Source organism: Pagrus major, chromosome 16 (genome assembly GCF_040436345.1).
Source record: "Pagrus major chromosome 16, Pma_NU_1.0".
NCBI lineage: Eukaryota > Metazoa > Chordata > Actinopteri > Spariformes > Sparidae > Pagrus > Pagrus major.
In genome coordinates, this window is record NC_133230.1 from 22,519,632 (window position 1) to 22,547,173 (window position 27,542).

The following is a 27,542-nucleotide window of genomic DNA, read 5'->3' on the forward strand; positions in this document are numbered from 1 at the left end:
CCCGATAAACTGTATATCTTTCTTTCTTTTTTATCTGACTACCAATTAAATACATTCATTTATGTAATCTGAAAAGTAACTAGTAACTAAAGTTATAAATCAAATAAATGTAGTGAGTAAAAAGCACAATATTTGCCTCCACATTGTAGTGGCGCGGAAGTATAAATGGAAATACTCGAGTAAAGTACCTCAAAATTGTACTTAAATACAATACCTGAGTAAAGTTACTTTGTGGCATTCTTTCACGGTATGTTTGAGATGCAAAATTCAATTATTTTGGTACACTGGCGTGAATGAATGAAGAGAGCAGAATCACAAAAAACAACAACCTTTAATACCTGGTGTCACAGTGTTAGTGGAACTGTAGATATACCGAGATGCCGAGTTTAAGTTGTACAGAACTGATTCGAATATGCCATTTTACAATGCTTATATCTTTGTATCACCCAGGTCAATTAACTTTCAACAACTGCCTAAACTAGAGACGGTATTAACTATCTCTACATACAGAAGTCTTGCGTACAGACGACATTACCTCTGTCAATAATCCACTTACTGAGGTGATTGATTGAAATTTAATTGACCGATCAGGCCTGAAGAATCCCGCTCTCAAAACATATAATGCAAATACAGACTATGATGTAACACAGGCGTTATATATAAAAAAGAAAATCAACAAAAGAAGTAACAGACGCACAGAGCCGACCTGCTGAACTGAGGACGGCTCGACAACGTTGGATATCATATGGCTGAATGAACATCAAAACATTTTCTTAAAAAAGGGAAGAAAAAAAACAAACCCAAAAACAAAAATAATAAAAACGAGACAGCTGGGTGATAGAGTGACAACGCTACCATTCCAAAGATCTTTAGAGGCTACAATATTGTAATATTTAACATGTAGAAGTCAGAGAAAAATCATGCAGCTTCATCTCTTGACACAACAGGTTATAAAATATAAATCGCTGCTCGTAACCAAACTTGATCTTAGAATAGTTGCAAAGTAGAGCCTTTTTGTAAAAGAAACTTTGCCTTGCTTCCCGTTTGAGGGCCAAATCTCAGAAGCAAGCCCTTCGAAACTGTCCTGCTCAACACCTGTGCTGATGTTTCATCTGCTGAAGTGGCTATATATGCAATGTGTCACTGCAGTGATTGTAATGTCTGCGGTTTGGCCCTTTGAATGTTTGTTGCATAATACAGTATCTTCCTGTTCAGTGGTGCCAGCCAACGTAAGTTTAGAAAAAGAAAGGAGAAAAAAATGGAAATGGCCGTGAATTTGTCCGACTTAAGTCCGTTTGTACCAGCTCAAGACTTCGATAACTGATGTTTTGTGTTGAAATGAATATTTTGCACTATTTGAAATTAAGTTATCAGAGCTCTGATGCATTAACTTGTGAAACCCCCTTAAAGTTTCAATCTCTCAGTATGCGTGGACATTTCTATCGAGTTGACACTGAACTCCTCCATTAAACACAGCAGGCACCATACCACACACACGTCACGGATCATATCAAGAAGTAAAACAATGAAACCCATATACAGTGCAGCGTTTACATAAAGAAGCATTGAAATATTTTTCCACCCTGTAAAAACTGTTAATACGTTACAAATACATGGTCACATACAGTAGACAGCTCTGTTTCCTTATCCCTTCCAGGAAAATCTGCTTGGCACGATTGTCATAAAAACAACGAAAGCTTGTGGAATTTAACCATTTTTGGGGAAAAGCACCAAACCCTCAAATATAGAAAATGGACTGGCTTTGATATCAAATCACCATGCTCATACAGTAGATGAGGTCAGTGAAAGCAACGCAGGCTACAGGTTAGGTACTCTAAATTTAAGGCTACTAATAATAAGGTTTCTCGTACTGAATATCGGAGCTAAAGGAGTGAGTTGCAAATGATAAGCTACTGTTTAGCTTCAATTAGCTACTGTTGTTAACTGTTGATCACCTTTTTTTTTTTTCTTTTTTTTTTCTTTTTTATAGGTAGCTGTAGCCACACCTGTCATGAAATGCTACATGGATACTGGAACTTTCACCAGAAGGGAGGGAAAGTAAGCAGTAGTAAATGGGTTCTTTAAAAAAATTAGAATGGCTATGAATGGTAACCAAAAACTGATTTGACAGACCAACACAGATAAACATACTGTTTGTCATAACAAACTATTTGTTTATAACGAAATGTTTTCACATTTTTCCTTTACTAACTTAACTAGAGTTATTAAAAAAAACGACATTCCCTCCAAAAATTAAGACAAACTGAAGAAAAATGGCCAAATTCAGTTTAAACTTTAAAGCTTTATAACTAAAGAACATAACAGAGAAGGAAATGTATAGTTTCTGAATAATTCCCTGATTAAATAAAATCCATGGGTAACACCTTAGATAAGGACACATATCAACCATTAACTAGTTGCTTATTAGCATGCCTATTCGTGGCATACTGGCTCTTCATTTGTGATTATAAAGCACTTATTAATGCCTTATTCTCCATGACGGTATACTACAAATACTATTAAATAATAGTTAACTAACTTTATTACTGCTTATTGATAGACAGTAAGGAAGCTGTTGTACATATCATGAATTATAAGGTGATGAAAACACAAGAATAGTTCATTAATAAAACTTAATAGTTATTGTCTATTCTTATGTTACACAACACAAAACAATGTTAATTAAACTAAGTATTAATACCGTCCAAATAGCTCTAAATGACCTATTGTATTGTTAAAGGGAAAGTCCTCCAATTTTACACATTAGAGTGTGTTTAAAGGTCTTGAGTAGAACTACTATATATGTCACTTGGTGGCTAATTTGCATTTTGGGTAATGTAGGCACCAGGGGGAAAAAAGCATCGGGAAGCATTGCACTGCAATATCACTGACTCATTATGTACAGTTTGAAAGAGAGATATCGACCTTTTTAATTCCATTCTTCCTCCTTTAAAAATCTGGTGCTTATATTACCCACAATGCAACGTAGCCATGAGTGACATCACTGGGGGCAATTTAGAGATTATATGCAGCTTCCTCTGGAGCCACAACAAGCTTTTTACTATTACTTTCACATAAAGTAGTACTCCTCAAGACCTGTAAACACTCTTTATTGTTTAAAATTGGTGGAGCTACCCTTTAAGATGTAAAAAGGTAGGCATACTAGAATCCAGAGTTTCCCTAATAGTCTGATTTCCTTTCATTACTGTAAAAACAACTAATAATTATAATCTTAAATATTTAAAGAGCAGTTTTACCTCAATAAAAAGATATAAGTATAAAATAAAATGTTTTTTTAAACAAATTTAACCTCAACTTTGGTCAGCACTGCTCTAACTTAAATTCTCCCTAACTCTATATTCCCCATTTTTAAGTGAAAGTAGAAGCTGTGTAGGTTGATAAGTCATGCAGAATGAGGCATTAATAAGTGCTCTATAGTGACTAATGAAGAGCCAATATGCAACTTATAGGCATGTTTTTAAGCACCATGTGTTCACTAATCTAAAGTGTTACCACACCATGATATGCTCATGTATGCTGACATTCGGCAACTTTCACTATATGAACCTAACCATGACACACAATTGATTATGACCAATCGATAGCCTTTTAAGAACGGTAATGTACAAACTTGCATAGATAAAGTGATATAGTAGAGAGCAGCTTCGTAATTATGTGCCCCAAAAAATTGTGACATTCTTTTATATTTGCGCTGTAGGCTTTTTTCTGACGTCCCTGCGAGGAATAGCTGCTTGTTGTTGGAGGTCTGACCTGCCAACAGAACAAAACATCGACACTCGGACCACTAACGTATGCAAGTTTGCAATTCGGACCAGCGGGTATTTGTTAAGTCTCGAAAGAGGGGGAGATCTGATCCGAGTTGAGCTTTGGATCGTTTGTGACGGTCGGTTGGACGTCGATCAGCTCTCCTGCTCCGAGAGGCTTAGGAAATACAGGCCCCAGGTCGCACAAAACATCAGTTTAGGACAGTTTTCTTTTTTTCTTTACATTATGGCTATTAACAGTGTGGCATATGGATGACATCATAGAATCATCTGAATATATAAAGGGCTTCACTGACTGACGCTGTTGAACATGCTTTCCCTGGGATTATTTGGATTCAACTTTTAACTCTTTTTAATGCACAGGGGGGAAATGCCTGATTTTGGCTATTCTCAATTTAAGGCTATTCACTTCTATTTGGCTACACCACCACCTGGGGACTGAGAAATTACAGGAGTGACATCGCTTTTACTGTAGTAATAAAATGGTTCCACAACATGTGGATACAAAGTCTTCTGATAGACTTTACGTTACTGCTGAACTTAAAGGGGAGCGCCACTCAAATTGGGACGTTTCGGGATCTCAGATAATAAAAATCTGTCCTGAAACACAGCCTCTCCCTCTCTAATAGAGATGACTCCAACGTCAACGAGAATGAAATAGAGAGATGGCAACAGAAGTGGAAAAAAAAACAAAAAAAAGCCCAATTTGGGTATAAAACAGAAGCTAAAGGTCAATCAAAACTAGAAAATAGGTGTATTTTTTGTTAATTTGAGTGGCAATCCCCTATAATAAGTGTACCTTACAGTTTGGAAAACACTCAAAAGTACAACACATAGACACTACTCTGAGCACAGTTCTATTAAAAGCAACAGGTTATAAAACATTGACATCATCAAGAGGACGTGCTGTACATGTTGAGAGTGACGACAGCCTCCCGTCTCTACCTCAGTCGGGAGCGTGACGTAGGAATCACGCTCTGTGTGCAAATCGAGTGAACACCAAACATGCGTGGTGCGACTCTAATGCTACGGACTGAATCTGTAGAGCTACATCGAGTGTGGTGGTAGGGCGGAAAAAAAGCTTTTGTTGCGTACGACAAACCGACAAAACAGAGCGATAAAGTTGAAGTTCTTTCTTAAAAGGTGGCTCCTGCATGATACTGTCCATACAAGAGAAAAGCATTTCTTCACTTTGATCTTTCCTTTGTTTGTAACGACCCGCCTCAATACCACACCACGGTTAACCCATGACTGAGGACCGCTTGACGCGGCCCAGACTTCCTCCACGTTCCCAAACCACCAACGTCTCACACACGCGGACACAGCGGTCCATTGTCAAGTCTGACCTCCTCTGCCCTTTAAACCCTGCACCTCTCTTCAGGCCAAGGTGTAGGGTCGCTTTCCTACCACGCCTCTCTCATGCAGAGCGATGGATCCCGAAGCGGCCGGGGGCTGGTGCACGTTTCAGCCCAAAAAATATGAAAGCGCTCAAAGCTGGTGGGAGGAAGAGAACGTATAAAGGGGTGAAAAGGAAAAAAAGATGGCCCATCCTCGGAGCGGCTCTCCGCTCCGGTCTCCGACGGCGTGTTTAGGTTGGCAATGGGTCGTCGTCGCCTTTGCTGCACTTGCACTTGCAGCAGAGGACGATGGGAGTGGCCAGGAGGAGGAAGGGGGAGGCAACGAGCAGGAGCAGGCCGAAGCCGGCGAAGATCCCCACCACCTGTAGGGAGACATCAGGAAGAAACAGACAGCTTAATGTAAATCCAGCAGTCTTATACATATAGAACATGTGAGGGTTGGATTTAATCATGTTTTGATTAACCTTAGTATACTGTTTATTGAGTTATTATGTATTTGTTTTTATCATATTTCAGTATTGGTCAACTTTACCTATTTTATTAAATTTTTTTAATCTTTCATCTGTCTGGAGTTGTTTGGGGATTGCACAGTTGGGTTTTTTGGTGATGCTGTTTTGCGTTAATGAAAATTTGACATCCCGTAGAGTCATAGAAAAGATGACAGTGGTGATTCAGTTATTTAATCTCGCTGTTTCACAACTGCATGCCTTAAATCCTCCCAATCAACTGCAATACCGCACGATGGCCTGCAGATGGCACACACTGACTCAAAACAACAAACCCTTTCCAGTACAGTTGCTTCAGAAAGCAGCAGATTAGCAATTTAGGGAATATTTTCCACACAAATAAATAAATCACAGCTTGGTTTTCTCTTCTCCCTGTACTCATTCATGATGCACGGACAGGTGCTTCTTTGTGTTTGCAGGTGTACACAAAAATAGGGTGTGTGATGGACAAACACACATAATCTAATGCAATGGAGAAGATCAACGACAATTTGAAAAAGCTATTACAAATCACAGAAACTACGTACACTGTGAAATATAAAGAAGGGAATACATTTTGACTTTCTGGATTCAAGGCAAATAAACCAACAGGGGCATTAAACTCAGCTATGGCAGTCATGTCTGAGAGGATGATGTACAAGATGTTGGCAGCTCCCAAAGAAGATCTTGGCAGAGTTTTACACATTTCTACAAGTATAGTGTTTGTTATTGTTTGCTGTTTGAACTTGAAATCTACAGTATTTGTGTTATGCAGTGAAAGTTTTGCTAGAAATCTCTCAAATCCCATTTGCCGTAATTGTTAAATCAACTGACAGATTGACTGGTTTGTAAAAAAAAACAAAAACTTACTGGTTCTTTTTTTCCAGCATCAACAGCAGGAAAGCTGTTGATTACAGTTGTAATTTGGTTAGTGAACGTTACATTTTCTGAAAAAGCAATGTTCTAAAAATCTATTTAGATATTTCTAGACTAAAAAACGTTAATAATCCAAAATCCGATCGAAGAATCCTATTGGCTTTTTGTAGAGAGAACCAGAGCGATGCTCACGTCCGGGTTAGCCTACAGTTTCGTCCCTTCAGCGCTCTTTTGAGGTAAAACAGAAGATGAAAAGTTGATGTTGTCATTTGATTTTCACTTCCTTTCTGTTACGATCCTGGCAAGTCAGCGTGTTCACCACATGGGGGAGCCAGACACCAGCAGGTTCAGAGACACAAAATGGAATACATAACATGAAGTCACATGCAACAGTGACTTATTACAGCACAACGCTTTTCCTCACATTTTGAGGGGGAAAATACATCTTTTTGGGGGTATCACCAGCAAACAGGTTTCTACCTGTTATTAGGAAGACATTATTATCTGTCTTACAGCTGGTATACATGCTGCGCTGTAGAAACAGCGGCTCTGATTAACCTACCACAGCGATGCTTACATGTTTAAGACATGACCTTCCTTGTAGCTAATGGTATGAATCTTGTGGAAACACAGCCCCCCATGTCGTCAGATACGGGCGGGGAGAGATGATGTTTTTTGCAAGATAGGTTAGCCCCGGTGCATCTTGTATTTATGAGGAGAGGCTTTTTAGACGAGACGGAGCGAGGGGGGGGTGAAATGAGGAGAGCAAGAGAGACACAAAGACACACAGAGCAGTGAAGCTATAGCTGGCTTCCATCAGCTCAACTGTAATCATATGACTCAGCCTGCCCCACTGGGCAACAGATGCCAGTGTGCATGCTAATGTTGACAAAATAACAAGTATGTTAGACAAAAGAGACGTAGCACCCCGTGAACAGATGATTTGGCCAAGATACTGGAGAGAAATTTGGGAACTAAACGACAGTCTGATTCTATCGTAGACTTTAAACACGTTGTCACATGTAGGAAATTTTATGTCATATCTAATCCGTCTTGTGTAATCCGCCATTCACATGTGGGAAATCACATGTAATAGCCAACCCTTTGTATGTAATCCATCATTTCACGTGGTTACCTATGGTAAAGAAGGACCTTGGTTATGTAAACCTTTTTTTCCCCTCAAACTGAAAGGTGTACATAATAGGCTTACTTGGAAACAGCAGGACACTGACCACCAGACACTTGTCGCTGCACCCGGATCAAGCTGTCCTTTGCCTATTGCGCTGTCAAGATAATACAAGCCTGCCGCTGAGTGCAAGTGTGTGAGGCAGAAAGAGAGAAAGAGGCAGGGAGCACGTGTATGTCCACATGCTGCAGGGTGGTTGAAGAGAGGGGGGAGAGGGGAGAGGAAGATGGGCTTCTCACCTGTGTTCTGTGCCAGATAACAGACGCCCTGGAGTGGCCCAGTTTGTTTCGACAGGGTCCTTTGTCATAGTGGATCAGGAGAAAGTCATCCTGTCACACACACACACACACAAACACAATATAGATAAAGATTGACCATTAGCAGTCTGAAAGACACAAAAGCTGTTCTGAGAAAATGGATTTTTAAATGACCTGCATGAGACGCTCGTATGTCCTCGCGCAATTAAGATTACATAAGACGCCACGTCTCATGGAGAGAAACCCCAAGACGAACACATCTTATTCCTTTCTTATCAGGACCAAGGTTAAGCTACAATTTCCTGATAATGAAAGCTACTGCTGTCACAGGAAGACAAATGATGACTACAGTCAGGATTATCAGTATGCAAACACAGTATTACAATATTAAACAGTAGAGATTTTTTGAGCTTGGGGGAAAAAAAAGCATATTCTTGTTAACGCTGGGCAAAAGGCCTCAAAATGACATTGCAATATATGTAGGATTAAATAAGATGAGGGGTGTCACGATTCTCCAAATCCACAATTTGATTTGACTTTCAATTTTGAAACTGAAAACATCCGAAACACCTCTGACGCTGTTGGAATTACCTTTGTACCAGTCAGTTATTCCTCTTTGTGTACACAGGTTTGAAATCAAAAGCATCTCATGAATGCCAGGACTGGGCAACCAAATACCTCAATATTGATATTGCAACAATATTGCAGGGATGACTGTTGGCACTTTCACACAGTGAGATGATAAATAACCATCAGTAAGTGGATATAATAACTAAGTGGGTAAAGACAAGGCACAAAGATCTTGGCCACTCTTAATTCTTGGTCTTGAATATCATAGAATAAACAAATAATGAAGACTCGACTCACATCCAGGGACTCCAGACAGTACCAGCAGAAGGCGTGTTTGCAGTTCTTGCACATCATCTGTGCGCAGCCCTCGTCCCTCTCGATGTAAACTTTACATTTAGGACAGCGCTTGATTGGTGCGTCATCCTCTTCGTTCTTATAGAAGGAGCTGGGAAGGAGAGAGACACACGAGCTTCATTCCAAACGTCATGTAAAATTAAAAATCACTCAATATTAACCCCGCAAGACGTGCCAGGGATGAGATTGCCTTAATGCAGCGATCAATATTTACAATCGTTGCTGTAACAGGGTTGTATGAGACAGCCGAGAGCTTCTCTTCTAAAAAACCAACAGCCACTAAATGGCATTGAACTCCCTCCCACGCTCTCATTCTTCCCTCCCGTTGGTGTCAGTTCGTCTGAATCCATTTCTCCTGTTTCAGTTAAGTGCTGACTCCTGAAATGTGGAGGCGAGCAGGTAGCTGTCACTCTGGGTATTGTCCAATGACAGCAAACAAGCCCATTCAAGGGGGCTCAGAGTTCCTCCTGTCATCCTCCTCAAAGTAATAATGGAACAATTGGTGTGTAAAAGAGTCAGAATCTAGCTTTCACATCCTTACAGTGAACAAGTGTGGGATAGGCACAGAGGCTCTTCTTATGACTAAAAGTTGACCTGTTAATCCTCTCTTCCGCCCTCCACTCTGGCCTCTGTACTTGGTCCCTAACCTGTGCAGATAGAGGAAGGCTCTGCAGAGCTAATGACGTTTCCAGAGTAAGAGGATATCTCAGAGAAAACGGGTCAGCTGCACATGTCTCCGGGCGGCCCTCCTCTACCCTCGCAGACAGATCCCGTATCCTTAAAATGAATAATGGGCCCATCCAGGCCTTCTTTACTGCAGTTTAGTTTCAGCAGATTTGTTTTATACCCGCCTATTACTTTGTGCTCGAGCCCTGGCTCACGCTCAACTGAGCGGTGGCAGCGAAACAGTCAGCCAGACCGGCTGTCAGGATATATGGACGCACTGAACGAATGCTGCTGTATATTGACAACTTGGGATTCTGAACTCAAGTCAGGTGAACATGACGTGGGTTGCTACACGGGTTCTAAGAAATTAATTCAATTTCCAGGGATTTCTTCTGCAGCTGATGTCAAAAAGGACAAAATAAAGTATCTTTTTGAAGGTTGAAGAGGTGAAACATCCATAAAGTGCAGACAGTTTTTTACTGGACTGGGTATTTCTGTCGTACAAGGCTTTTAAAAAGGTGCAGTATGTAGGAACTGGCCACCTTTGAAAATCATACTCAAAACAAATAGGGCTGCTAACTGTAGCTGCCGTTTAGCCGTGCATCTAGTGAGGCAGACCGGGAGCTCGGAGAACCAGGAACTAGGAGCTTTGGCCTGGGACGGGACAAGGCTAGCTGGTTAGCATGCTATCTTCAGTCAATATCTCTGCAACACAATATATCCACATCATAACATCAAAACTTAGTTCTTGACATTCAGATAATTTGTGTTTTTAAGCCTTTCATGGATCACTGAAAAAACACGTATGAATCATAACATCTGATCCGATAAATAACATAGATGAGAGAAAAATTGAGAGAGCAAAAATTTCAAATGCACCGTAACTTTCAATCGTAAAGGTATGAACGCACAAAAGGCAGTACCTGTTTTCTCCTGGTAGGAAGGAGGTAATGGGCAGGTTATTTTCCTGGCAGGCCTGCCCGGGGTGCCAGTTGGCCTTGCAGGCCGAGCAGAACTCGAGGGCACAGACGGCGCACTGGACCAGCTGGGGCAGCGCTGGAGAATCTGCCTCCTTTAGTTGGCACACGGCCTGGCAGGTCGAGGAAGGGCACCACGTCCGGCATGGGTCCAGCAGCACCTCTGATGGATCAAAAGAAGTGCCAGTGTCATGGACAGTAGCTCTTTTAAAGGCTTAGTTAACCAAAATGACAAAGAAATCGATTTTGTTTAATTTATAAGTATTTCAGATTTATATTCAAATTTCCATGACTTCTCAAAAACTCTTATTGAAGGTGTGATTTTCTATTACTTCTTCCGGGTGACTGAGAGACAATTTTATGTGCGTTTTTGCCAGTTCTGTTCTAAGTTCATAGCATGATGCACTTGCCCTTGTATCCTCTCCTTCCTTCCTCTTGCCTCTCTGCCAAGAACTCAGAGCACACATTCCACATGCACTCTTGGCTCAGCCTGAGAAATATGGAACGGTTACAGAAACTGTTCTGCCTGACTGGACTGGGACATTGATGAGACGGCTGACTGCCCTTATCCAGGCAGCATCAACAGCTACTTCTGATGGTTTTTTTTATTCATTTGCAGGACCCCCCCCCCTTGTACTTCTATATATGTATTTGTTTTATTGTGTTCCATGTATTTATTTGTGCGAGATCTGAATGTTCTGTGCCTTTGTGTAGGTGGAGAACCTGCAGGTCGAGTACCATCAAAGAGCGATTGCACTGCTTGGTTACAGCTATCGCTTGTAGCGATTGAACTCTAATATTACTGATTAGCATGTCTACATTGACAGCGGGGACCCGCGCAACACAGACCTGTCATTGTCTTTCCAGCGCTGATATCCAAGCCTTTTAGCAGTGGGTTAACATTTATTCTACAAACAGTGTAAACCGCAGACTGCACACAGAAGAGGAGATAAAAAGGATTTAACTGAAATATCTTGCCTTGCTAGGAGACCTGCCTCCACCAGACTCACTCAGACGGTTTACGAGTCTAGAGCCGAAACCAATCCAATTACAATCTCTTTAAACAAAGTCTGGGAGGCTTTCCCTTTCATGCATATTTGATGGAAGCTGGTGTTACACTTTGATGAGGTTGACAGGGCTGAGTCAGAATACTACAGTACAAATCAGACAAATGTAAGGCCTGAGTACCTGTCACGAGAATATTCCTTGCCTGCGTGATTGTTTGCAGTTTGTGACTGGTAATGAATTCATAATTTTTGGTGTCGGAAGTTAAAATTGAAACACTGCTGTTAAGAGCCGACACGGCAACCTGAAGACACACGTCAGTGTTGAAGATTTAAATTAACAGAACAAACAAGCATCACTCAAATCTTTTCTGTTAGCTCTCCGCAGAGACCCCGTGGTGTAATTCAACAGCAAAAACATCCACAGGGGGTGAATGATTGAGTCCAGTCAGAGTTTGGTGACACTCGTGAGACAGGACTGTCGTCATCCTTTTGTACAGTTTCCCTGGAGGACAGGAGCGTCCACGTGTGTCTGCGACACACAGTCACTGCCCACTCATCACCCACCGAGAACGAACACTGACGTGCTGCGGCTGCTCCTGCACTGACTCACCCCTTTCAAACTGAAGCTTCTTGTATCTCTGCATCATCTCCGTGGCCACCATGCACTCGATCTACAGGGAGAGAGGAGAGGAGAGGTGGGAGGGAAATAAGCAGGTCATTGTGCATATTTATAGACAGAAGCTGCGAGGAGCGTTTACACAGTCAGAGTGCGAATATCATTTTCAGAACAACGTCAAATTCAAATTTCTACAAGATCAGAACTTCCCACTTTTACGTTTACCAAAAAGGCTTTTCATGCAGATAGAAAAGGAGAATCCAATTGCCAGGATGTATTCAAGGTGCATTCCCAGGCCCACTCAAGGTTAAATGTACTCATTTATTGGGCGATGAAATGAGCAACCAGGCTTTGTAAAGCACCAGTCAATTACAAGGTGAAGGCATTGCTGTCAGAGCAGACAAGGATGACTGGCAGGAGAAGCTGGGGTTCCATTAAGGGCCGGTGACTCTGATTGATTAGAAACATAAGGCCGTGGTGTGCTGAATCGTTCTGCGCCTACAGACCTCCGATACCAAGTGAGCGCGTGAGTGAGTGAATGAGTCCATCAGCCAAACTGCCCAGAGGATGAGCAGCGTTTTGCCCTCGCATTGACCTCTGATAGGAAGGCAGGCGCATATGTGAGCTCATTATAATGGAATAAACACGTTGGCAGGTGGAGCGCAGTGGTCATCTTGAGTAAAGCTGGAGCCCTGAGGGGGCGCAGAGGTGTTAAACTAACTGCACGCATGTTAGTTTTACCAACTCGTGCTTGTTACGTGGGAGGGAAAGGAGCAGCACGATAGGAGGTTCATGACATGGAAGAAATTGATCTGTGGAGCTGACACGTCACGGTTTTGCTCATTTCCAGCACATGCAGCGCCAGTACTGCACGTGCTAGATATGAAATGTTCATACAGTAGTTGGTTATGCAAGCACCAATGCAAAATTGTCTCGAGATATTAGGGCATTACTGTAAATGTTCATTAACCTGAGGAGCAGCAGGGTGTTCTGATATTGGCAACCAGTCTGAGAAATCTCAGTTTTTCCTTTTATCAATACCTCATTTTCCTGCAGGTGTCCTCTTTTGGGACAGGCAGAGTCTGGACAGCTAATTGCAGTTTCAAGGCCTTCTTTGATCAGGAGTTCCACATACTGCTTCAGGCACTGAGAGAAAAAAGACAGACAGACAGACAGACAGATAGACAAATATAACCTTGATCCAGTTCAATATCCAGTCAGCCACAAACAAACAGACCGCATATCAGAAAGGTTGGTAAACAGAACAGATCTACAGTATGATTCTCTCTTGATCACAGCATTTGTTAAAAAGCTTAAGAAAACTGTATTGATTAATAATTTTATGCTATCAAAGGCTCAGATAACCATCTCCTGATTCTGCAGTTCACCTCGGCTCTACGGAGCATTTTTGCATCTCGGAGCTCATTGTTTTTGGGTTTCCTGCCCACAACGCTACTGTTTTGGGTTCAGTCTCACCACCTCAATCAGCCCCATTTACAGCCACAGCATGAAGCTGTTTTCATTTAATTCTAACGTAAACCCCACTGCATGCTGACTGCAGAGCACCAAATGGCATGAAGAAAATGGAGCATTTAACAGCTGAAGAGCCACATATTCCCCTCGGGAGTTGGAAGATTGAATGTTAAACTTAACTTGCCAGTTATTTAAACTTTGAGAGAAGTCAATGAATGTTGCTTGTATAACTTCTACTATTGACATTGATGAATCAAGTGTTCCTTTACAAAGCTGAAAAATCAAAAAGATTGTCTGGGATTTAATACATTTTCCACTTAAAAGACAGACATGCACCAGCATTTAATAAGCTTCTATTCCATTAATTTCACCAAATTGTCTTCTATGTTCTTACAGCAGCTTAAGTGAGATACCAGACAGTGTTTGTGTTTACACTGTGGTTGCCCTCTGTGGAATAAACTGTACTAACTAAGCTTTGGTAACTACTGCCGCCACCCAGACTGTGCTGAAGGAAGCAGCTTCTATTTTTAGTGGTCATTCTCGGGCATTGTGTCCTCATCTCTGTACTAGATTGGTTCAGATCTCACAGCCAATGGGTGTAACTACACCTCCCTCCCAGCATTTCACACAGGTCTAGTGTTTTACAGGAGGAAACAGGGTGTGAGATTTGTAATAGATTTTCAGGTCATTATTACGATTTTGATACAGTGGAAACCCTGTGGGGCTCATTATTATTAAAAAGGTGCAATATGTAATAATTTTAGTTGAAAACAAAAGTATCAACTGAATGTAAAGAAATAACAGTTTGGACTTTATAATGTCTACGTATTGAATTACAGAGATATCTACCTGAGTAAGCATGGTAACCAGATAGCCCCGGCCCGTTCTGGTCCAAAGCTCCTGTGATGATAGTGTAAACACCAATACCACAGTGGCTCAAGCTCCCTCTCTGTACCGCTAGCTGCACTGCTAATTGAGGTAACTAGTTAATGGCAGCTATAGTTAGCAGCAGTTAGTAGTTACCCTACCCTACCCTGGATGGGCGACCGTGTTCCAGGCCGACACAGCACAGGACGACAGCGGGACAAGAAGATGTAATTGTGTTTACATCTTGATGCTTGGTGCTCACACACAGTTAATGTGGATGGAAAGTGTTTCCCTGATCCAACTTCTGATGTGAAGATGCTGACCATATTACCATCACCATCATTTTGCTGCTGTATGCAATTACCCCGGTGTAAATTCAAAAGGATGCATTAGGTTTTTGTGTATATCTGTATATGAATAACTGTATATATGATCTGTAATTTGTGTAGCATGAAGGAGTTTATGAACTTCCATTTAGCTTTGCATCCCTGTGTTGTATAATGACGATTAAATTGACTTGTACCTTGATGATATGCTGCCCTCTATTTGTTTTAAGTATGAATTTGACAGACACATTTTCTACACATTGCACCTTTAAGTTAAAACCCATCTGAATATACCATTTACTTTGATAAGGATCATAATTTTGATGACTACAGCTCTTTGGAGTGTTTTGGTGATGAACCTTCAATTTTATTCTGTGTATCAGTTTTGAATATTGCTCAAAAAAATAATCTTTTAAAAAAATATATATTCTATATAACCTGATTATGGATCATTTACTTTTACACAAGTCATCATTCTGCAGACAGGATAACATGCTGCTGTGTGTACAGTGTCCTGCTCACCAGTGTACAGAAGACACATTGGCACTGTGTGATGGTGGTCATCTGCTCCAGAGGGAACTCTCCAAGGCACAGCTTACATGAGACCAGGGGGTCCACGGCCAGCTCCCAGGTGGGACGGTACCGTGCCGTGGTCATCTTCACCGCCACCGAGCTGAAACACAAAAAAGAAAGAGTCGCTATGGTTATTGAAGCCAAGTGTCTATCCTGAAATAAAGTGCTCTGAATGCTCAAAAAATCCTGCTCATGAAGGAAATCTTTAAAGTGAAAATGTATGAGCCTCAGATTTGTTTGTGTTGTTTGAGTCCAAAATGTGCTTTATTTGCTGTGACAGAACCAGCATGACTGAAAATGCATTTTCAGTCTGCACACACACAAGCAGGCCTGTTGTATAGAGAAATGCACCAGCTCTGTGCATAAATGGCCCTTGTCAGCTGCATTCATTTTTATTCCAGACCTCATGCTCTCTGGCAGAACGGAAAAAAAAAAGGGAAAATACATTTCAAAAGCTCCTGAAACTCCTATAGCTATCAGCTATCTCAGCTCCTTGTGAAATTTTCACTTCAGATGAAATAACACTTTTTTCACCCTCTCTCTCTTCCATGCGCGTCATCGCATCTCCTTTGTGCGAGTCGGGGAGGGTTATTTTAGGCCGTCTCGTCTCGCTTTCTCCTTCCCTCTGCAGCTGAGAGCAAAGAGCACCCACTCGGCTGTTTACAGGAAGTGGTCCCGCGCACACAACGTCAACACTGTCAAGCTCTCCCCGTGCTGCTTAGCAACCAGCTGAAGGAGGATTTTGGAGGTGGAGGTGGGGGTGGGGGAGGGACGGCAGAGGAGGAGAGACAGGGTGAGATTGCAGTTTGCTCTCACCGGTCATGCCTTCCTCAATGTGCCTGTTCACACACATACAGTGCAAGAAGTGGACGGCGGGTGGGAGGAGACGGGTTCAAGAGTCCGCATGATCGCGAACTCGTGCGTCGTCCGCATGCGCCACCCAGAGAGGGGAGTGGGGAGAGGAAGAGACAGTGTGTTCATATCATATCTCTTCACACCGCACTTCTTAAAAACACATTTAATCTTTGAATGATGGAGGAAAAGCGCAGGTTGTTGCTTCCACCATAGATCAACTTCAATAGGGTGCTGGGTGACGGCAGATGATAACGTGCTAGGGCAATAAAACTAATCTGTTGTGGTAATGAGGTAAAACCAGGGAGTCAGATGATGGGCAAATGAATATGAAATATGCCTCAAACTCATTGCTTTTATGCAAAATTCTTACATATTGCACATATTGGCCATATAATGCTGTTTTGTCACACATTTTACCTTTTCAAAAAAATTGCAGCCTCTGCGGTTAAGATTGCAATTTCAATAGTATTCCAATTAATTGCGCAGCCCTTATGTCTCATTATTCCTCTGTCCATCATATAACGTGGGAAACTATTGGGTCTGCTATCAGTGAGGACATCTTCAGTAAGTTGCTGCTCAGTGGTGCAAGGAGAGAAGAAGGAGGAAGAGTCTCGAAGGAGGCTTCAGTGAGGCAACATGAGCGCATCATCTTATGTGGAAGTCTATTATTAGAAAGACACTTCATTGGAAATCTGTGAGTGATTGGATACTGCGGCTGGTAAGTGCACAGCTATACACCTCACTGCAGTTTTGTCGAACTACAAGCAATGGCGAAAGAGATAGCACCATTAGACAAATGTATTGGATATGTACTCAGTGAGGGTTTCAGAAGAAACACATTATGATTGTCTTGCCACAGTGGAGTAATCGAACGTACTGGGCCGAAACGCCATCAAGTAAGTAAGCACAGATAACTCCAGATGCAAATACGAAAAGGCCAAAAAATAGGAAGGACGATGCTTTTCACAAAGTGCAGATTTAAGTGACAATATGCTTAATATTTGATTGCATTAGATTATTTATGTAAATAAAACTGGAACAACAAGCCTGTCCAGCGCAGCTACGAGCCCAGGGTGATCCTGCTCTGCACCTGTTATCGTAAGTCATGTCCATTCAGTTGATGCTCGACTAGAAGAAATGTGTCATTTTGATTGCATCGATTCTTCCTCCTCCGCATCTCTTCATCGTGTCTTACTGAAAGTAGGAGGAGGACCAAGGACGAAATTGCAAAGTGAGACAAACTGAGACGATGAAGAAGAAAAATGAGATTTACCTCATGTCTGACTCACTCAAATCACCTGGCATTCATCCATCTCTCCCACCGCCCGGAAAGCACTGAGTGGCGAGGAAGCTCTATTATCTAGGTGCTGAACTTGTATACAAAAGTTTAACAACAACAATTTGTTACCAGGATGGAGCCAAATGACCTCTCAGGGGAGAGTGTGGGAGGGCGTGTGCTTTGGTGGCCCAAAAGAAGTAGAATGGGAACTTCAACCACTGCAGCAATTAAACCACACTTACAAAATCCAGCTGTGCAGCCTTATTTATGAAGAAGAGAGCCCTATTTTTGAGTATGACTTCAACAGCTGTCTAATTCTTACATAATCCACCTTTAATGTGACAAATTGGAACAATGATATTCTGCCAACATGGACAAACTAAGAGGAACTTTGCCAGTTAAAGTTTAATTCTAGGCCTGTGACACATATTTGGTGCTAAACACTACAAACTTTATTAACACCTCTGTGGTCGAGTCTCAAGTCAATGCAGCTGATGACTGAATGATAGCAGTACCGGGATGACTGAAATAGTCCATTATTCCTTATCCGTCTCCTAGTATAAGCAGCTGAACTCCATTAGCCCTGTGGCAAAAGCACCTGATGGTAAAAAAAAGTAATCCACAGCATACAGAGCAGGACTTTCTAATACATTTGAATCAGTTTCTCTCCTCCAAGACTTTATATTGGCTGTGCAAATGCTGACAGACCGGGTCGATGGGGACAAATGAAATTGTTTTGTAAGGATGGCCTGAGGAGAGCAGAGAGAGGGAGCGAGAGAAAGAGAAAGAGAAAGAGCAACACGGGGGGAAAATGAGTTTTCATGAGAAAAGGAGGTGCAGTGCCATCCCTCTGCTGAATTATTAACTAGATGGTCCATTATCACTGAGATACATGTAGACATATATAGTATATGCCGAGCAATGGGGACCGTGCATGCAGGCCTTAATGTGTGCTATAAGTCTGAAAAAGTCGGGGAAGAGAGCTAAAAAAATCAATGAAGCGGGAGTCAGAAGTGAGTCAGAAGTCAAACATCCATCCTGAGCAGTGGCCACCATGTGTCAGTCATCAGTCTGAGGGATCTCAAGTCATAGTTTAACTGACTGACTGCAGCAGCACTCATGCGATAATGACTCCACATCCAAGAGACAAACAAGCATACACACACACACACACACTAAGAATCCATTGCATAAGGGGGGTGGAAATGGTCACGGAGGAGCAGTTGTGGAGAACTTCTCTGGGGAGCTCGAGGCGAACGCTGCAGTATACATGATACCATCCATTAAAGCTTTATCCACATCTACATCACATGGTGCGTTAAATAAAGGTCACTTAAAGCGCACAAAACATTGACAGATATCACACCAAGCCACTCAAATGGAGACACACACACACACACACACACACACACACAGGAATATATTGTGTTCGACCGCATACTGTTGTCTCCATATACTGTATATACGTCATAGGTGTGATTAATTTATGGATAACGTGCCGCTTCATGTGACATCTTTAATTAAAACACTACTTGTCAACACACGCCTTTGATGGGTGAAGCGCAGATAGTTACTTTCTTGGCAACTGTCAAGCCCTGATTTATAACTACGGCATATGGAATTCCTATGTAGTCAATCAAATCAACTTACTGAAGATCCTTACTAACCCTGACCCAAAACAAGCTATCTAAATATGCCAGGCTCTGGGAAACAGCAATTTCCCACAAATAATCAATAGATTAATCAACGGTGAAAAAAGTCACAGCCGTATTTTTTTAAAATTATGCTTTCGCTCCGCGTTCATCAGCAACCACATGAATTATATAGTTTGGAGTTGTTCTGGCCACTTTCTGCAGGTGCTGGAAGCATAAATCAACCCCGTGTGAAGAGAAAACTATAAAATGCTAATTCTCACCTGAGTAGACTCAGGCGGGGATGGGAAGTGAGAGCCCATTTTCATACGCTACACTGCGAAGCCTCACGCTGCATAGTGATGCGGACTTTACATTCATGAGGATATAAACCGAGTGCTCTCACTGCAGTGGTGTGTACAAGCCACCTCATCATTTGCTCCCATAGAGGAGAGAGAAGGCCTGAAAGAGCGCAAGAGAGCTGAAACGATCTTTAAGCTCTCCATTTTCACTTGAGTTAACAGCTTTTACACTGTGTAATTATATAATGTGGCATTAAAGCATTGCATAAGACTCTCTATATAAATATATATATATATATATATACCTAACCTATGGCTGATGTGAATGAAAGCTGTTAACACCTGTAGCCCAGGCATTTTTCTCAATCGTTCTCTTGCATACAGATGAAAACTCATTCAGCACACGCTCAATGCTGTCCTTCAGCAGATCTGCAACCAATTAGACAAGCCAGGGCGATGAAGGACGAGAGCTGAAGACCGCACTGTGTTCAGGGCTGTAATAAACTGAGGTGGCCGATGATATTCTACCTGAAGTCTGGGAGCGAGCCAGTACAGTAGGTGTTCAATTGTGTCGTTATTTGCTGCAGCAGTATTAATGAAGTGAGGAGCATGATGTGATACTAGCTGACTGACGCAAACTCTGTTCCGGCCTTATCAGCGTAACTGAATCCGAGCTTAGGTTTACTCATGTCAACATTCCTGTCTGGCTACGATAATTATTATTTCACCGTACTTGCAGCTGTGAATGCATCCCACTAACACAGCATCTGATTTAATTCACCTCAAAAATCCTCATACAGAGTGACCTGAAATCACCTGAAATTTGCAGTTAAGTGAAAAAAAAGAAAGAATAAACTCCGATTGGCCTGTCTGAGTAAGCACTTGGTGAGCCTGCCGTCTGCTCCTCCCTCCCCTCTTCCTTCCTGCCTTTCCTCTCACAACAGGCCGGCCCAGCTCTTCACGGCCAATTAGTCGGGCCTTTAAGTATCATTCCTGTCGTATCCTCTCTGCGTCCACTACTGCAGAGAAAAGCATAGAAACTGAGTAAAAATAAAGAGAGGAAGAGAGGACAGTGGCGATGTGCCAGTTTCATCCATTTTCCAGACTCGCCCGGCTCACTTTTACTGCCTGCGATTGCTTCTCGTCACCTTGTTGTGAAAGCTCCCCGCTGGGCGATGGAACAAACAGGCCGAACATACTGTATCGCAGAAGAAACACACACACAAACACAGTCAGGCAGTACAGATGCAACATGGATCTTAAAACCATACTGTAGGTGGACAGAAGAATACCGCAGGCTGAAGCGAACAATCCGAGGGGAGACATGGACTTAAGAATGCAGACTTTTGATTCCGGGGAGAGCATAGTCAAGAAATCGAGATTTTTTATTGTTATGAAATGAAGTTTGCATTCCCTACAGTATATGCTTCTCACAATAACAGACATTAAATAGATGGATTCATAAATACTAGGTGATAAAAATAAACTATTTTTATATTGGAGTGCAGAGGAGGGAAGAGCCTGAGGAACGGAGCTACTGATGAGCAGATACTTCTGTATTGCTTGCCAGACAGAGCAGGGTGAAAAGGGGCAATTTTCTCCCTGAGTTGATACACTGCTGTGTGATCAACAATCAGTTAATCGCCAAAACCTTATAAAATCCATTATTGATTATTTTTGAGGACTTCTGGGTATTTTTGTAGCACATGTAAACAAGTAAATTATTAAACTTACTATCTTAAATAAGTTCTACTCCTGTTCCACTATGCCTTTTCTCAAACAAATGGCAGAGCAAAATATCAACATGACTACATGAATTACAGCCAAATCTATTCTCATGTTCACAAAAAGGCTTGAGTGTAGCCTACAAAAGTATATAAAGTACAAAGTAGAAGGGGGTGATTAATGCCCTTTAAATGATTTACAAAGTGTTAAAATGTGTTCCTATTATATTATTCAGCCCAGCCAATGTATGCGTTTGTGTTACTGCAAAGTGTTTCCGTTGCATTAGATTCTACAAGCTGTTGCGCTCACTTCCTGGAGAGAGCATGAAAGCGTGGTCGGTAAATACACACTGCACGCAACACAGGGTACAAGTGACACCGACTTGTGTACGACACTGTTATTATCAAATCCTCCGCATCTTACAGTGAGCACTGCAGTGAGCCTGGAAACTACTGCTGCTGCTCAATCCTGCAAGAAGACAAATAATAAGCAATGGTTTGCCTGCTGATGGCCACCTGGAGACGAACTGATGGAAATCAGCAATTCAAAAGACCTTCCGTCAGTGTTGGACAGCCTTCTACAGAGACGCTGCACAGCACGATGCCTACGGTCAAACAAGCAACAGTGTTTGAGGCACAAATATGGACAGTAATCGACATCTTCTGCATTATTCATACAGTAATAAATGATTCCTCTCAAACAGTGGGGCGAATGCAAAACCTCGCAGCACATTCAAGGCAGCGATAAATAACAAAATGAATTAACTGTCAGCAAATTTACAACCCTCATTATACTTACATACCATATCCCCATCTGACTTATGACATTGGTGTACTGTTAAAATAAAATCAATGTGGGACACTAAAAAAAACACTGATAAATCATGCCAGTGTCTATTTTGAGTAGGGTTATTGCAGGCAGAATGTGGGTCATGGGTGTATGTGGGCCATAGGTTGATGTGGATCACACAGAAACTGGAACGACGCTGAAGTCACACCGTGACCAGCCGTAACCCACGCGCTCAGGATGCGTCTTCTCCTTTCGATCGACTAGAAACTAAACCACATTCGTAACCCCACAGCACAGGGGCTTTATTTTGGGACGGCTCAATCGCTGAATGTGAAAGGTGACATGCCTTTGTGGAGTAACAGCGGTTGGGGACAGTCTCCGTCTGTCCTTGACGTGGAGGGGGGAGTGCTAAGAGGGTAGCTAAGAGTGGTGATAGACCTAGTTTTTCCATGCCCTGAGGAGTTACACAATCAACCAGATGTATTTTGGCATCGTGAGTGGTGTGGAGAAGTTATGTGTGTGCGCGCGCGGGTGTGTGTGTGTGTGCGTGTGTGTGTGTGGTGGCCAGACAGTGGTCATGACTGGGTATGTAGGGCAAAAAAGCCGTAGTCTCATGGCCACTTGGTCTCCTGCCATTTTTCTGCTGCAATGCAAGCTAAATATCCTGTGTCTAAGGCAGAGTGCACAGCTACTGCAACAGCTGTGATGGGTCTGCCTGAGCTGGGTTATATTTACTTTATGTGCCAGTTTGTTGACAGTGACGACAACACTGAATAGGCTAAAGAACAGCAAAGTAATCGTTTATCTCTCTGTAATGCTAAATTTGTTTCTTCTGATTTAGCAAATCTGGTCCCACCCTTTTCACAACCATCTACTACTCTCTGTAATTAAGGGAAACAGGAAGCATACTTAAAGTAACATTATGTAACCTTTATACCATAAAATAACAGCTTCAGAATCGTTCTGATGGTACACTGAGCAGGTAGGATCACAGTCCGCAGTGGTTTCCCCCTCCTCTCCGTGAACTGTAGCTGCAAGTTAGCTCTGTTAGCCACACAGCTAGCTAACTCTGCTCACACTCACAGGAGCTTTGGACCGCAGCGAGGAGGAGGTTTATAAGTCCAAAGCATGAGGGGACCCAGCGAAGAATGCTGGTGGGGAGCGGTGCTGGTAATGGCACCAGAACTGGAGCCGGGCGGGGGTAGGCACCGGAACGAGGCGTATATCGCATCTGACAAATTGTTACAGAGACATTGGGTTTATATTCATTCAAAAAAAGTTGTGTTGCACTCAACTGCGGGGGCTCCAAATCACACTAAATACAACATTTCTACATAATGTTGCTTTAATGTGAGCAGTATGGTGAATGCATGACACTGCGTTCTCATGCTGCATCGGAGCTACAATAATGAAATAAAGCCTGTGTTAGATTATAAATGAATACGTTTGCACTAAAGATCTACAGCATAACCAGTACAACACATCAGTTTATATTCTAACCAGCATTCTCAGCATTTTGCAGTACCATTGGTCTGTATGCAACGCTCCCTTATGGAGGGACGTACAGTAAATGTCCAAAAATGGCATAAAAATCTGCAGTCAATGCCGAGGTTGCAATGGCTTCATGGTTTGCAACAGTGTCAACAGGTAGAGGAAACTGTGAAACACTCATTTACAACATTTACCAGAAATCACTGTCTGTCATCATAAAACACAGGAACAAAGCAGAACAAAAACAAGTGAGTGAGTTGGGACCAAAAAAGAAAGAGGAAGGAGGAAGGAAGGAAGAGTGAAATGGGGCAAAAGAGAAAAGGGAAAAAACAGAAGGCAAGAAGATGGGAGGAAATGAAAGAAATCATGTGAAATTGTCATAAAAAAGGACTCTTTTCTATACGCCTGTAAGCCTCCTAAGTAGGCAGTTAGGCAAACGAGCCGAGGCTTTGGCAGCACTTAATGACTGACTGTAAATATTCATGAGACTCCAGTCGCATTTTAAAATGTTCTCTGTTTGTCCCTTGAAGTTTTAAAGAGTCTATATTGAAGAAAAATTCAACGCTCGCCTAACTGGACCCACGTTCGGGCAAAACACTCACTGACTTTTTAAGTTCCTGAAGCTTTTTCTTCCGAGATTTTGGAGTGTTTGTCTTTCTTCACTCGAATGAGTTAATTTCCACACAACTTGAGACGAGGCACACTCCGCTGTTCTGATTTCACAAGAAAGAAAACACCGTCAGACTCGATGACATATTTGTGAGCAACATGCACAGAGCGAAACATTCAGTCGAGTGCCTGAAGCAAGAGGCAATCATCGCCCACAAAGTCTTATTGTCCGGGGCGACGGAGCCAGAATGTACTGAACAAGGGTGACAGCGTACAGTTCTCTACAACACAAAGAATAATAAAGAAGACACAAAAAAACCCAAGATAAGACTGCTCAAAGAACGTCCTTATTTGAGTCGTAAGACATCACATCTTGCCAACTCCAGAAGTGCTTAAAACAAGGCTCTAAGCGGTGACAATAGGCTTGCTCTCCCCCTTCCAAAAAGCCATCTAGGCTCACATTAGCATCTCAGAAGCTAAGTGAAGACGACAGGCATGCCACATTGAGCCTATGTCTATTGACAGATGCAGAGAGCCTGGGCAAAGGGTCGACTTTGCTGGCAATCTGTTGTCGCTCACTGCTCTACCGCTTCAGTCATTATGTTTACACTATATAACCAGATTACACTGAATAATCAGATTAAGCTCTCAGGTCATTATTGTGGATGTTCCGACAATCTTGAATGTTACCTGCACTGTATTTATAGAAGATAAAATCTCGCACACACCCAATCTGACATCCTCTTCTAACATCCGGAAACAGCTCAGCTCAGCCTGGACTCAACCCTTATTTCTGTTATCATGGGAAGTTATTTTCAGTTTGTCATTAAAGATGGTTCTCTCCGTCCGTCCATCCACAATTCTCTTTGTACTCTCCTCCAAAAACAGAATCCAAAAAATATAAACTGGCAAAAATGTACTGTTTTGAAACTCAGTTTTGTTTGTTAATGTCATTGGCATAATTTTGCTTATTTCAGTGTAGTTTTTCTGCCAGGTTGTTTTTTTTTCCCTCTTCAGTTTCATCTTTGAAGTAAGCCTCATTAGAATTCCTTCATGAATTTCCATCCAAAAACAAAATGTGAGAAAAATACCACAGTGGAACCCGCTCAGTTGTTTATTAATGGCGGATGAATAGATTAACTAAAAAAAGGACTCTTCTTCTCTCCCCCAAAAGAAATCTCAATTTCCATCGACGCAGCAAAACAAAACAAGGTCACACCCACCGAGGGCAACGGCTGGAAACCCAACAAATAAAGGCTGCATTCACAGGCTGTCTGACAGTGACGTAACTGGTGGACACGTTTGCACATTTCTGGCAGCGTTTCTGAAACAAACACAAAAAGACGCCTTATGGCTGCCGGCCAACAGACGACTCCATAGAGAGACACTGTTGACTGCTAAGAGTATTTGATTAAAGTAGAATGTGAGGCAGCCCATTGAAAAACTCTTATCACAGCCAATAAAGGAGGATATATGCTGGATTTGAACTCATGTAGTCTGTATTTCCAGTCTGTAGTCAATTATAACAATTCCTGCCCTAATTTGACTGACATTAAATCATGAATGCTGTGTCAAGAAGCTGGAACCAGCAGATGTTTGACATTTGTACTTGAGAAATGAGTGAAATTATTAATAAATTATCAAAATGGTTGTCAGTTCATACAGCCGATTTATTTATCACGGCACGAGAAGCTCGACGTTCAGCGTTTGAGTGTCATATCTTCACTTTTAATGCACGGACTCTCATAGATCCTTTGAAACTACATCAGCTTTACAGTATCATACACACGCACACACCACCCTGGGGACAAATCCACTCTGCCATTGTGCAATAGCAATTGTTTGTCACACATGTCGAGGCTCAAAGAACTGGATGAGACACTATCTGCTATGTTACAATGAAAGAAGCAAGAAAAAAAAAACAGTAATTTCACCTTATTTTAATTGAGACACTCAAAAGAACTTGAATCATATCAACAGTTGAAATGACTTGCTGCAGGCCCAGTAAAAAAAACTAACGAGAGTGACCTGCTGCAAAGTGAGCACTGCTGTTACTGCACTGGACAATAGAGTTCTCATGGTCACAGGAGAGAGCTACTCAAACAGAGAGCCACTCAGAGCCTAATCTGCAGGGAACGGTGACACTCTCACCAGCAGTGAGCTAAACAATTCACAAGCAATTTCAGGAATCGCTGAGTTAGGGCAATGCAGACCAAACAAAAGGGTGTAGACTCAAGAATTTTTAAGTTCTCATGCACCCCTCTTCTGCTGCTTCCTTGTTCTTTCAGTCTCTTCGTGGAGAAGACACTCCCAATGTATCATCGTCCACAGAGGGCTTTCTCACGTCTCGTACGCCTCATCACAACAGCACATTCCGTCTCTCGCTCTGCCCTCCGGCTCCTCATCCTCGCAAGTCGGTGAGCTGCCGCCTTGTAAAGTGAGCCCCGTCTCCGAGTCCCATTGCAGGAGAAAAAGGGAGGGAGGAAGCCGAAGACTACCTTAGGAAATGCACTGACGTCCTGTTGTTGGGTTTGGTGCAGATACACAATGGATGCAAACTGACTGAAAGTGAGGAGAGGAAACACTCCGAAAAGGCAGATGTCTCTGTGACGTTATGTTGCAGAGTGGGGAAAAGAGATACAACAAAACCACGATGACACATTTAAAGGGAGTGTTGTGTCAATGGTGACAATACAGCACATTACTGCAAACCGCTGAATGCTTGGCCTTAAATTAAAGAAAGCTCATACTCCGACATGATCTGCCTTCTCATTTCCCTGATCTGAATCTGCAGATCAGACTCAAAATAACTAACAGCTATTAATCAATTTTTTTGCTGAAACATTTCCTTCTGCTGCTGCTTCACATTAAAAACTAGCCAAACAACGGGTGGCTTTAATTGTGAAGCAGCCACAGGAATCACAATGTGTGTGACACCACGGTTTGCAGTAAGCACGACTGGCTATCAGACATGCGCCCACAAACAAAACAGAGGTTGTTTTCTTTCTTGTTTGGAGAGTGGATCATTTTTTTAAAAATGTTCCAAGGGAGTAATGGAACAAGGAGGAGTAACCACAGAGAGCTGTTCCAACTCCAACTCCTCAGCAAGGTAACCGACTTCACTGTGTCCTGCTGTTGTGTGGGAAACTAGTCGTGCTGAGTCCAGCATTACTGCGGTTGCAACAGTTTCTGTCTGACTTCTTCATTAAGATCCCTGAGTGTTTCTGGATGTGCTGTAAAACAGAAACAGAAGTTGCTATTCTATTGTATTCCTGAAAAAGTAGCAGCTCCTGGGGTGTTTGCCATTGTGTCAAACTTTATTTCTTTTGTTTGGTTTAAGTAAAAAAAAGTCTCGGCTGCAGGTTTCCTGGGGATAGAAAGTTTCTCCACCACCGTGTTCCAAGTATTAGTCAGGCCCTTCCAAAGGCAGACAACGCACTAGCAAGAAGTTAAGATTTTTATGCCCAAAGAATGACAGGATGCGA

General features: G+C 42.2%; 1 protein-coding gene across 1 annotated transcript in view; it reads right to left on the reverse strand.

Annotated features, from left to right (window-relative positions):
• Positions 1–312: 312 nt before the first annotated feature.
• rnf144aa (ring finger protein 144aa) overlaps positions 313–27,542 on the reverse strand; it is a 31,498-nt gene continuing 4,268 nt past the window's right edge. Inside the window, exons 3-9 of the mRNA XM_073483270.1 lie at positions 15,326–15,476; positions 13,179–13,283; positions 12,132–12,192; positions 10,461–10,677; positions 8,815–8,962; positions 7,930–8,019; positions 313–5,505 (exon numbers count right to left, since the gene is read on the reverse strand). Coding sequence (XP_073339371.1) covers positions 5,374–5,505; positions 7,930–8,019; positions 8,815–8,962; positions 10,461–10,677; positions 12,132–12,192; positions 13,179–13,283; positions 15,326–15,460 — 888 coding nt within the window. The 5' untranslated portion in view covers positions 15,461–15,476 and the 3' untranslated portion in view covers positions 313–5,373. The remainder of the gene's footprint in view (positions 5,506–7,929; positions 8,020–8,814; positions 8,963–10,460; positions 10,678–12,131; positions 12,193–13,178; positions 13,284–15,325; positions 15,477–27,542) is intronic.